The sequence below is a fragment of the Centroberyx affinis genome, unplaced genomic scaffold (genome assembly GCF_046629955.1).
Source record: "Centroberyx affinis isolate AG114_WGS23_722 - 3 ecotype Tasmania unplaced genomic scaffold, CSIRO-AGI_Caff_v1 ptg007571l_1, whole genome shotgun sequence".
In the NCBI taxonomy this organism is placed as follows: domain Eukaryota; kingdom Metazoa; phylum Chordata; class Actinopteri; order Beryciformes; family Berycidae; genus Centroberyx; species Centroberyx affinis.
In genome coordinates this window covers 1-12,513 of record NW_027283817.1, presented here as the reverse complement: position 1 = coordinate 12,513, position 12,513 = coordinate 1, and the positions used below count along the sequence as shown (strand labels likewise).

The 12,513-nt window shown below is 46.2% G+C and overlaps 1 protein-coding gene across 1 annotated transcript in view; it reads right to left on the bottom strand.

Annotated features, from left to right (window-relative positions):
* The window catches only part of LOC139639696 (teneurin-2-like), a gene marked incomplete at its 5' end in the record, with an annotated part of 31,357 nt that extends 19,338 nt beyond the window's left edge, over positions 1-12,019 (bottom strand). The window contains 8 exons of the mRNA XM_071513843.1: positions 2,933-2,959; positions 3,968-4,153; positions 4,956-5,156; positions 6,755-6,949; positions 7,555-7,656; positions 9,528-9,723; positions 10,478-10,683; positions 11,851-12,019. Coding sequence (XP_071369944.1) covers positions 2,933-2,959; positions 3,968-4,153; positions 4,956-5,156; positions 6,755-6,949; positions 7,555-7,656; positions 9,528-9,723; positions 10,478-10,683; positions 11,851-12,019 — 1,282 coding nt within the window. The remainder of the gene's footprint in view (positions 1-2,932; positions 2,960-3,967; positions 4,154-4,955; positions 5,157-6,754; positions 6,950-7,554; positions 7,657-9,527; positions 9,724-10,477; positions 10,684-11,850) is intronic.
* Between the last annotated feature and the right edge of the window lie 494 nt (positions 12,020-12,513).

The following is a 12,513-nucleotide window of genomic DNA, read 5'->3' as shown; positions in this document are numbered from 1 at the left end:
TTCCAGTTTGCCAGTTCACATCCATGCTGACACTATTTCCCAATCAACACTATTTCAAAATGTTGTCCAAAAGTCCTTTACCACCTAACTTGCCACTAAACTTTCTTTTGTGATGCTCTAAATTGCACCCTGCTAGCTCTCTCTAATACAAGACTGTGTGTTTGCCACACTAATCTATCAGGGAGAGGAAAAAGCCATGATGACACACAATGACAGTGTTTTCTCCAGCAGCACAAAGAGCCCAAAACAAACTTGTCACAATGATTTCCTCTTCAATAAATGAGAGAGCGAGATGCGACACTCTTAAGTCTACCCACGGGAGATGGAGGCAAAGACAGGGTTGACTGATAAAACAATACGCGCATGCACAAACTCTCAAAATACACACACGCACGCGAAGGCACTTACTCAAAAACATACACACATACACACACACACACACACAAAGACACACACACACAGTCGCACCCAGTAAGATGCACCCTAGAGATGTGACCTGACATTTCCCACTCAGTGGTGGTGTGCCGACATAGAGTGAGAAGGACAAAATAACCCAGTCAGAGATTATGAATATGAAATGCTTTTCATTGAGTCCTGCTCAGTAGATTAATGAACATATTTTCACTCAAGTTGCACTGTAGGATTTTGCCCTCTAACAAATCGCCGCATCAATAAAGCCCTGCATTATGAATACAAATAGTGCAATCTCAACCGAGGCAGCGGCTAAATTAACAGGCATTTCACCCCGATTGGCATTTTATCATATGGCACAACCACAGGGCGACGAAGGAAAGTCAACAAAGGACTTTCAGAGAGACAGAGTGCCTTCTCATTTGAACTACCAAGATGAGGGGGAAGGAAAGGGAACGGTGGAGGAGGAGGAGGAGGAGGAGGGGAGGGAGGGATGTTTAACCACGTTTTTCAGCTCAACAAGAGGAATCAAATCAAAGGTTTTTTATCTTTAATTAATACCATTTTCTGCATCAGGGGACTGCTCATGACGCTGTATTAACAGTCAGGCTGGAATAGATTGTCCCCAAGTATTGAGCTCGGGGAACAAAGGCAGTTAGCAGTGATTGCCTGTTAAATGGAGTTGCCATTTAAAGCAGCCAAATACTTATGAAGCGCCTGGACAGGACAATCCATAGTGGGCATTGATCGGCTTGCCTGGGCAGGCCGGCACGAGGCTCCTCTCTCTTTAATGCCAGGGCCCAGTCGATACCCCCTCATACTAACTAGAATAAAGTGGGATTTCAGAAACTATTAAGTCCACCCTCCCCACTAATGTAGTTGGACTCTGATGAAATCCCCTTAAAAAGGAGAAGAAATTGCCTTGGGTTATGGGTCAGCACACATACTCTCGTATGGGGTGTGTGGTGTGTGGTGTGTGTGTGGGGGTTGGCGTGTGTCTGGTTAGAGAAAGATTCTATGTAAGAGACTCAGAGAGAGAGGGAGAGAGAGAAAGAGAGACAGAGAGAGACAGAGAGAGAGAGGGGGAGAGAGACAGAGAGAGAGAGAAAGAGAGAGAGAGAGAAAGGCAGAGGGAGAGACAGAGAGAGACAGTGAGACAGAAAGAACGAGAACAAAGTAAAAAAAAGAAACAAAGTCAAGATATTGTACTAAAAAAGTTCAGCCGTTCCCCCAGCATGCAACCCTGTCTGCTCTAAAGGTCATAAAGTAAAGGTCAGAGCCATAAATCCAAGACTACTGCTTATGGATGGAGCAGATAACGCTGCACTATGTAACAATTCCCCACATAAACCTCCCTTCATCCACTCCCTCTATTGTTAAGAAGCTACCTTAAAAATTACGATGATTGCTTCTCTCCACATGTTCTTTGACCTCTCTTTCTCTATGTCTCTCTTTCTCTCCATCTGTTCCTCTGCTCTCTCTCTCTACCTCTCTCTCCTTCTTCCTCCTTAACCTTACGGTTTACCTTTTCTCTGGGCTGGCTCTTCATAAAACAATGAGAGCTAATCCATTAAGCTTAGAGGGTGAGAGGACACTCTCAACGGTGCTCTAGGGACCTGTACTGTCAGGCAATCTGCACCGCTCTGTGTAACCCGACAAAAGTTCAGCTGCAGGGCTATCTATTAAGCATTCTTGCTGTGTGTGGGAGACAACTCACCCTAGACCTGCACCCTTCTCTGTTTGCATCAATGTCTTAACCTGAGCTATGAATCCGTTTATCGTCGTGTGATCTGACTAAACTGTTAAGTTGTTTTTCTTTGCCACAGTGGGTGGGGATGGTTTTGATGAAAAGATAGAAAAATCTGGAATTAATATGCTCTCTGAGTCACATGCACACAAGCACACATGGGCACATACAGACACACACACACATGAACACAGGCACACAAAATGAATTTATTAGCCACTCTACCATGGCCACGACTGTTGCCACAAATACCCAAATGTAAACACACACTCAACAGCTCTGTATTTTGACACCACATTAAGGCCTTGCATCAGTGGCCTATGAAATTCACCAATTACCTCAAAAGTTTTTATAGCTTTCATAATTTTTTTTCTCGTGTGGAGCAGCTGTGTTCACGCAATACATGAGCAGAATACCTGAGCAGAGTTATTTTTGTGTTTAAAATCCACATTAGGAATACAGAGAGTATCACACGCTCACACGCATGCACATCCACACGTTCACAGCACAGCCCCTCAACACTGCTGATACCACACTAGGCTCTATGGTACCCCACAACATCTAGGCTCAATGACAGCTAACCCCTGGTGTAGTGCACCGCTATAAATGTGAGTGCGCTACATATAGGGAGTTATCATTGAGACTGGCCCCCTCATCTACGGACAGATAGCACCACAGATTCTACAGAGCCAAGCCAGGCCAAAACCCACAGATGCAGCAGCTAGCTTCTACCACCACAGGCTATAAAACAAACCACAGAGTCAGATACGGTACCTGCTTTGTCAACCATGCTCCCATGGTCTGCAGTGGGAGAAAACGTGCAAAAGGTAAGAGATGTGGAGAGGGTTTTTTTTTTTATAAATGCAAGCAACATCATGCAGAGCTGGAATGAACAACAGGCAAGCTGAGATAAGCTAAGACTGAGAGTGTCTGGTGCTAGTGAAGTGTGCTTTGCGCCAAGCTGAGGCCTGACAACTCTTTCATCTCAGGCTGATGCTGCAGTCAAAGCTGCCCTAGTTTCTGATGGGGGAAACGGGGAGATCATAAACTGTTATTCCCCTGTGTGTGCGTGCGTGCGTGCGTGTGCGTGTGTGTATATGTGTGTGTCTTTGTGTTTGTTTGTGTGTGTATGTGTCAGATTGCAATCACAGTGCTGATGGTGACAGGGAAATGAGACTTTGTGTCTCAAAGCACTATGGGTAAATCAAACGAATGTGGCATTCATCCATCCACACTGACAGTGATGTCAATATGAGAGACAGTGATTGACTGACACAAAAATGCACATACACACACACACACACACACACACACACACACACACACACACACACACACACACTAACACACATGTGTGCACGCACACACACAAACAATGTGAAATAGATATTTTTTGATCACACTGAGGTGAAGAGTTTTATCTTTCATCATGTAACTTTAGTGTTTCAAAGGCCATAGAAACTAAGACTCCTGGGGTCTGCAGTTGAGAGGCAACCTAAAAACGACTAAATCCTGTTCTTTTGTAACCCTCCCACCCCCACTTCTCAGAAGTTTGCACCTCTCCTCTCTGTTCGCCCACCTCCTACGTCAGCCCCCTACTTCAGTTCCCTAATGTTTTCCCTTTGCCTCCACTTCTCTTTTCCAAATTCCTTTAACAAAGTGGAAAAGAGCTGCTGGTTTAGTCTGATTGGGTGCTGGTGTTTCGGTGCACACCCACACACACCAAACACAAACACCACCCGCACATGCACGCACACACGCGCACACACACACACACACACACACACGCACACACACACAAGCACTTACCGATGGTGCAATGCTCTCCATTCCAGCCCTGGTGACACTGGCACTTTCCATCCTTGCAGGTTCCATGTTTGATGCACAGCGGGTTACACACACGCTGGTCACAGCCTGCACCGGTCCAGCCCTCCTCACAGCGACACGCTCCACCCATACACACCCCATGGGTTCCACAGTCAACTGAACACACCTCTGAAGAAAGCCAGAAAGATTTGGGACACACACATCATGTCTGGACTCAAAACTCAAAACTTTTTTGTCATGTGTTTCACAGTTCTATCATTATCAGCAACACATTTCTTTAAATTAAAAATAAATGCCTGAATTGTTAGACACCAAACATGACAATGCGGAGAGAAAAGCAGGCAAGATAATTACACCGACATAAAAAGGCAAGTTCCAAATGCTGCAAAATAATCAAACACATGTTACACTAAATACGATTCCCCACTAAGAACCCCCAATTAAAGTCAGTGATTTTGGTGCTTTGTGAGGAAACAGAGGCTTATTTGCTGAGCCTCCATTACAGTCATTGTGCAGAGGCCTAGACATTGCAGGCAGCGACGGTGCATGTGGTGAGATGTGATGATTCCATTCATGTGCTCCAGACCCCCGGTGTGCAGGGAATGTGATATGTACGGATGTAACACAAAAACTGATTTTTTTGTGTGTGTCAGATCCTTTTGATATACACTTGCTGAGGGATCCTGCAGTGTGGAAAAATGTTGTCTTTATTAAAGATAAGCATTGTTTCTCTCTTAACAAATGCTGGAGCTCTCTGTGAGTCTGGGATGGGAAGCATTCCTGGGCTGGCTGCCGTCTCTCCTACAATGGCTTTATTATACAGAGATAGAGAACTGTGCAAGTTGAATATTTCCCTTGTAAGGAAAAGTCTACTACATTTCAAAGCAAATATCCAACTTGTTTTTTACTCCATTTGATGCCATGTATCACTGGTTTCCTAGCTGTGGCAATAGTGTAAAGCAGTACCTACCCATGGAGCAGTCGGGTCCCATCCAATTGGGGTCACAGCTACACAGGCCAGTGTCGGGTATGAAGGCCCCGTGGCCATGGCACTGGTCTGGGCACTGGGCCCTGGGCAGCTCACAGTGAGGCCCTCCCCAGCCTGGCTTACAGTGGCACTCTCCATTCACACAGATGCCATTGTTGGAACACGTCGGGTCCAGGCAATCCACTACATAACAGGCACAAACAGAGATACAAAGATGAAAAACTTGCCTAACTGTGATGGATAGACGCTGGGATGCAAAAATGAAAAACAACTCATAAAAGCAAGAAAATGCATCATCACAACTGAAGTTAAAACAAAGGTTAAACATTATGAGCTCGTTGTAAAGACAGAGAAGTGACAGAAGGCATATTTTCATTCTTTGTTCGCATACACAAAAAAGATAACGAAATAATGAAAATAATGAGACATGTTACTGAGGCAATTAAAAAACACAATAATGAATAGCTGAGTCTGTAATTGGGGCGTAACAGTCAATGTGTTCCACTCTAAGAGAGCAGTGGGTGTATGTAAGCGTTTGTCCGTGTGTGCGTAGGTGTGTGCGTGACCGTGTGTGTGTGTATGAGTGTATGTGCTAATACATGGGGGAGAATGTGACACTGTCAGTCTGCCAGGTTGACAGGCAGCTCTGAGTCCAAGTAGTGAGTGAAAACCAATTTGACAAATTACCCCCTCCTGGCAAAATGCCCACCCACCCCTCCTCCAGCCCTCCTCATTGCCCTGTCCTCTCCCCAGTCGCTCCCACTTTGTCTCTCGCTGCCTCGTCCTCTTTGTCTGACACCTCTTTCACCCCTCCTCCTCCGGCATGATTGACCCCACCGCACCCCTTCACACACACATACACACACACACGGATATTCATTAACGCACACACTCACACATAACCTCGGCCCTCCATTTCTGTTTGCCTGGCAGAAACGGCGGATCACAGCTATCGATTTTCATGTCGCTGGCACTCCAGGTAAATTGTTTGAGGGACTCTGCTGTGATGAATATCAGATTTGAGACCAGAGGAGAGGGAAAAAAAATTGGATGAGAGGGAGAAGGAGAGAAAAAAAATGAAGAGGAGGAGAAAATGCTGACCTTGTTCTCTGGCCCTCTGTGTCTCGGCTTCTTCTATCTGTCACTCTACTTCTTTCTTCCCTTTGTCTTTGTTTCCCTCTCTCTCTCTCTTCACCCTTGGCACTCTGTCTCTCTTAACTCTCTTTTCGCTCTCTTTTTCCAATTCCCTTTCTCTCCATACATATTCACTTCTCTCCTCCACCCTGACTCTCCCCCCCCCCCCTCCATCTCTCATCCCTCTTTCTCTCTCACTTGCTCTCTCGCTCTCTCTTTTTCTGACTAGTGAGAATGTGACAGGCTGATCCTTCTTAACAGGGATCAATAGAAGCGATTTCATCCCTTAATAAAATCTCTGATGTATTTGGCTGCGGTATCATACTTCATCTGTATATATGGAGGGAACGGACGCTCACTCAGGGTAAGATTATGTTATGATGAGCTGTCTAGCAAGAGTTAGTGGTGTGTATGTGTGTGTGTGTGTGTGTGTAGCAGGTTAGTGGAGGTGCAGCAAGTGTGTGTGTGTGCTCGTCATGTGCTTGTTAGATTTATCTTTCTTTCCAAATAATGACTCCCACACACCAAAACACACACATACAGATGCACACGCTGACAAAAACCACTGAGGCGCATTAGCGAAAAAGCATCACACATCCTCGACTGCACCGCGGCGCACCATCGAGCCTCACTCTGCCCCTCCTCACCCTCAGCGCAGTTCTGTCCTTTGTAGCCGACGGAGCACACACAGTTGCCGTCGGTGCAGGTGCCATGGCCGCTGCAGAGTGGGTCGATGCACTGGGTGACAGGGACGTCGCACTCGGGTCCCTTCCAGCCACTGTAGCAGATGCAGGAGCCCTTGTCGTACTGGCCGTTCCCGCTGCACAGCACCGGGCACGCCGCTGTAGGGAGGGAGGGAGAGAGAGAGAGCGGAAGAGAGAGAGAGAGAGAACGATTAAAGCTTGTGCAGAAAACAATTAGCGGTCTTTTTAGAGACTGTCAAAACAGTGCACAGCCACACTACCCACCCACCCACCCACGCATGGACACACACTCGCACGTCTGCACACACACACACGCTCAACTCCCCCCTCACTCCCCTCCCACACACACACACACACACACACACACACCATAACCCCACCGCCACTGCACCCAGTTGGAGGGTGGATAGAGTGGTTAAGGGCTGGAGAGTGGTGATGACATGAAGAGTAATTACAGGCAGAGGTAACTAAACTATTCATCACAGCTGTCTATCCCAGGTGAGCACAGAGCCGGGGAGAGGTTGGCTTGGGGAGCTGCCATTCATCATCAGCCAGCTTGTCTCCACTCCACCTTAGGCCATGCGCCATCTTAACGCTCCTGACGCTCTCCGGCTTCTGCGCTTCATATTGCACGGAGCTGAACATGAAATAGGCCTACTTGTCACAGTATATGGTTGAGATGGTTGTGGCTCTTGCGGCTCAGGCTTTCTGATAGAAGAAACACATTTGACGGCATTTAATACCTTTGGAGCAGTCCATGCCGTGGAACCCTGGGAAGCAATGGCACACGCCAGAATTACACTCTCCGTTGCCATGGCAATTGCGCGGGCACTCTTGCACTGAGTCTGTGAAGACAGAGTGAGTGAGTGAGTGAGTGAGTGAGAGAGAGAGAGAGAGAGACAGAGAGAGAGAGAGAGTTTGATGGTAAGCTTCAAAGTGTTCGATTAAATCATTGGCACTGTTCGTTCTTAAAAACACTACAAACCGAGTCAAAGCTCTTACAGTCTCTTGCTGACATCAAAAGCACACACACCCCACCCCAATGCGCCATGCTTCTCCTTTGAATGGAGAGTGGAGAATATATTTTGAATTCTGGCGTGCATCGTTATATCAGTAATTCCTCCAGACACTCTCCATTACCCATCCACCACTTGTTTTTACACTGCATCATAGATATTCCTGTGCTTAACACCAACATTCTCCAACCCTCCTGCTCCTCGTTCTCCTTCACTCTTCTCTATATTCTGGTACTCTTTTCCTTGTTATTCTGGTACTCTTTTCCTTGTTTTTCCCCTCCCATTTTGTTTGTTTACTCCCCACTCTGGCCCACCAGGATCATTAATACTTCATCCAGGTGTGTTTGGGGGTGTGTAACTGGGCAGATTTGAGTTTTCTGTGTGTGCATGCATGCGTGCATGCATGATTACAGTCCTCTATCCATGTTTGAGTGCCTCTTAACCCACTTATGAGAGGAGAACAGTTTGGTGGGAAGGAAGGGGGGCGATGCTGATAATACAGAGGCATTTTGGAATTTTCGGTTTCTCTCGTATTCTTCACACTCCTCATGTCTGTCTCCCTCTCTCTCTCTCTCTGGCTTCCACTCTCCTGCCTCCCCTCTCTGCACAAAGCATTACTCAGCCCATACACACCGCCTCCCTCTAATGCCCTTCTCTCTCCCTCTAACGTCCTTAGCCATTTCCCCTCGCAACTCAGCCCCTTCTCTCCCTCTTACCCTAATGCCACCCTCTCTTTCACTCCCCTCTTCAACTCCTCCTCCCATCCTTCACTCCACTGGCTCTGCCCCACTCGTCTCCTATTATGTCTTCCACCAACTCCCCCTCTCCCCACTCACTCTAAATCTGCCCTCTCCGCCTCCGCCTCCCCCGTCCTCCACTCCTGCCGCTGAAAGCTCCACCACAAGATGTTGACAGTGAAGGATTCTTTCACTCTGCTTGACTCTTTCTATCCATCTCCCTTGCTCGCACAATAGCGCTTCAAACACACTTGAACATTAAATTATTTTGAGAACTGTTTTGGGTCCTAAAAAGCATCCGCTCTAGGGGGCTGGGACATGGTTTTATTTTGAAACACCTAAGATCTGGTTGTGGATCTGGTTCAAAATCTATCGGAGGGTTTTAGCTGTGGGTGTGTGAGAGGAACGGTTTTTGAAATGCTATGATCTATCACACCATGTAGGCTTGCACATACAGCATGGAAACAAATACAAACTCTCTGAGATAATGAGCTAACCTTGTTTTTTTTTTTTTTTACATATACCATCAATTTACTCTACTACATATTGGCAAATGTGCTTTTTTCAACTCATTAAGCGGAGAAGAAAGGAGTCATATTAATAGCACCTCTCCGCTTATGCCGGCCTCCTTGATGATGTTGCCATAGTTGTGTTGCCAATGGCAACACTGTGTACATTCTGATGATGAGTGTTCTGTAGTTTTCAAATTGCAAAAAAAATGTTTGACTAAAACACTTCCAGAACAAAGCCCTTAAAGATGTGACCATGCGTTCAAGGTCTGAGAGCTGTGTTGTGTACTGTCTCTCTTCCATCACTATCATTGGCAGCAATTGGCATGGCCTCCATTTCTCTCCCTGTCTCTCCCCATCTCCCCCTCTCTCCTTCCCACTTTCCTTTAACCCAGTCCTACTGCGCCTCTTTCCCTCCCTCCACCCACCACTGAAAACGCTGAATCTGTCTCACCCATGATGTTTGTGCTGAAGGAAACGGTCTCCCTCTCCCGGCCGTCGTTGTAGAAGGCCAGGTGCCAGGCGCCGGCGTCCAGGTACTGGACAAACACGGCCTCGTTGAGGACCACCGTCTGGATGCTCCTCCTCTCCCTTGGAGACTCCACCACGCTCCACTTCTCCTTCCCATCGAGGCGCTCCATGTAGTCATACTGGGGGAGAGAGACACAGAGAGAGAGAGAGAGAGAGAGAGAGAGAGAGAGAGAGAGAGAGAGAGAGAGACAGAGAGAGAGTTGAATGGAATTGAGAAAGAGGGTATGAAATCCACTGAATCAACTATGAAGTGCCATGGTAGCTTTTAAGGGGAACGTTGCAATTTTTAGACTTTAAAAACGAAGCATAGTTGTATATGCAGGGAGACTAAAAGACGGGGGAAAATATGACTGAAAATTACCAGGGAAGCATGGAGAATGTAACTGAGAAATCCTTGAGGTCTATCATTCTCTTTGTGTTTCTAGGAAACATTGCAGAGATTTTTTTTTTTTTTTTACCATTGCAAAGTACCCACAACTCCATGGTTTTTACAAGCTAAAGTCAGGTCAGGCAGTTTGGCATGAGACACTTTAGTGCTCTATATTTCATCATAGTGTCATAAAAAACCCTATTCTACAAATCAAGTACTGTTCTTTACTGAGCTGTTTCTAATAGAAGTAAAAGAAGTAAAAGTGGTGTTATTGTGAAAATGTCTTTTCACAATTTTTCAAACTACTCTAAGAATTATTTTCTTGTATGTAAATTAATTTGATGATGTCACATCATGCGAGAACATACTTCTACAATATACTATTTTATGACAAATTCTCTGGCATTTTATAATAAATCACTTAGTTGTATAAGCAGTGCTTCTGTGTATGTATGTAATATGCTATAAGCTATGTTTGCTAAGGGTTATGTGTTGCAGCGCACCTGTGCGTGTGAGGGGGGCAGGCCTTTGCGGATGTAGACCCCGAACAGGGCGTCCTTGCCCAGGGAGATGTTGAATTTGAGGAATTGGGGTTGGCTGAGGTGGAGCAGGGACCTCCAAAATACTCCTGGAGGGACTTCCTGGGTCACCCTCCTCCCGACCTCCACGTTGCCTGTGTCTACACTGCTGTTCCGGCCGGCCCACGGACCTGGGGCGAGGAGATCAGGAACAGAATAATCAATAATTACACCCATTGATTGTCAGAGTCAATAGTTAATCATCACAGTCTGTTGGAGATCATTGGCAGTAAAAAATAATTGAAATTGAATAGTAGACAGCAGGCACCATTAGCATTGCCACCTGTTTGTCCTCTATGGAATGCGAAATCTCTACAATTTAAGTGAAAATGAGTGATGTTAGATGTGACGTCGGTTGAAACCAGATATGGTACAGTAGTAAAGCAAAGTCATGCCTTTGCCTAAACTACAAGACTGTGGACTTAGTTGACTGAGCTAAAATGAGAGTGGGCAGACAGTGAGCTGATAGAACTGCAGGGCTTTCTATGTAGACACAAAGACAGGCGAGTGCACACACACACACACACACACACACAGAGAGAGACACAGAAACACACACAGGCAGAAGCGCACAGACACAAACAGAATCCTGCAATCAGGTCAGCCATCTACAGTAGTGCATGGGGGCCCTGACAGGGGAAGACTGTGTGCGTGTGTGGGTGTGTGTGTGTGTGTGTGTGTGTGTGTGTGCATGCAGGAAATAAAAGTAACAATGAGAAGAACAACAGCAGCGTCTGGCCCAGACGGCTGGGGAACACAACACAACGGTCCTCTCATTAATACAGAACACCGACACAGAGCAGCAGCCCACACATACCTATAGTATAGCCTGTGTGTGTTAGAGAGAGATCGGGCGAGTGATAGAAGAATAGATAGAAAACCGCATGGGGGCCTTAAAGGAGAGGAGGAGCAGGGAGGGGGGGTGGGGTTGCTACTGCAGTTGGTGTTTTACCTCGCTGCTGACTTAAGATGATAAACCTGGCTCGACACAACTCAGTGCAGTGGTTATACAGTACCTACTGACAGCACAGCTAGGATGCTATCATGAATTATAATATTTTAGTTAATGTGTGCTTGTTCATCCCCTGTTTGTGTGACCATGGAAAAAATATGTTTTTGGATCGCTTCGGTACGTTCTGTGGACACAAGCAGCATTTAACGGCCTTAAATTTGACAATCTGCGTTAATGACTTCCAGAGATTATTTCTGCCCTGCTAAGTGCCCACTGTTATATATGTGGATTTTTTGGGTGGATGGTTAGGGGTCGCCTTGACGAGAGCGCGTGATGTAGCTCTTACCTCTGCCTCCAGAGGGCAGCGTGGCCACATCACTGTTGACAGGCAGGCCAGCTCCCAGTCCGTTGTTCAATACGGGGCCATCGGATGGTTTCAGCTGCCACGTCAAACCCAGCAGGTTGATCGCTGTGCGGAGAGAGAGAGAGAGAGAGAGAGAGAGAGAGAGAGCGAGAGAGAGAGAGAGAGAGAGCGAGAGAGAGAGAGAGAGAGAGAGGAGAGAGATAGAGAGAAAGAGAGAGAAAAAACGCAGTTTGAACAGAGGATTTTCTACAATTCGGGGAGTGGAAACACACTTGAAACCTTACAAAGCCAAGGAAATACAGGAGGCCGACCCTCTGAATCTGATCTGTCATTTATTCTCATCCATCTGTGGATGGTGAGGATAAATTCTCGTCTGCCTTAGGCAGAGAGATCTGACGTAAATATCAGATCAAGAGTAGAATCAGGAAGGACAGGGGAAAAGAAAATTTAAAAAAACATATGGGTTCACTCACAATGTGCATCTAAAAGTGGGAGTATTTGTTGTGTTCTTTTATCTTTCTATTTTACTTGATTTTACTCTTTGCAATGCAATGCATTTTGCTTGTTCTTTTATATGAATTTTTATCTAATCTCTTTTATCTCCCTTCTATTGATGTAAAGCACTGTGAGCTGCATGTTGTGTTT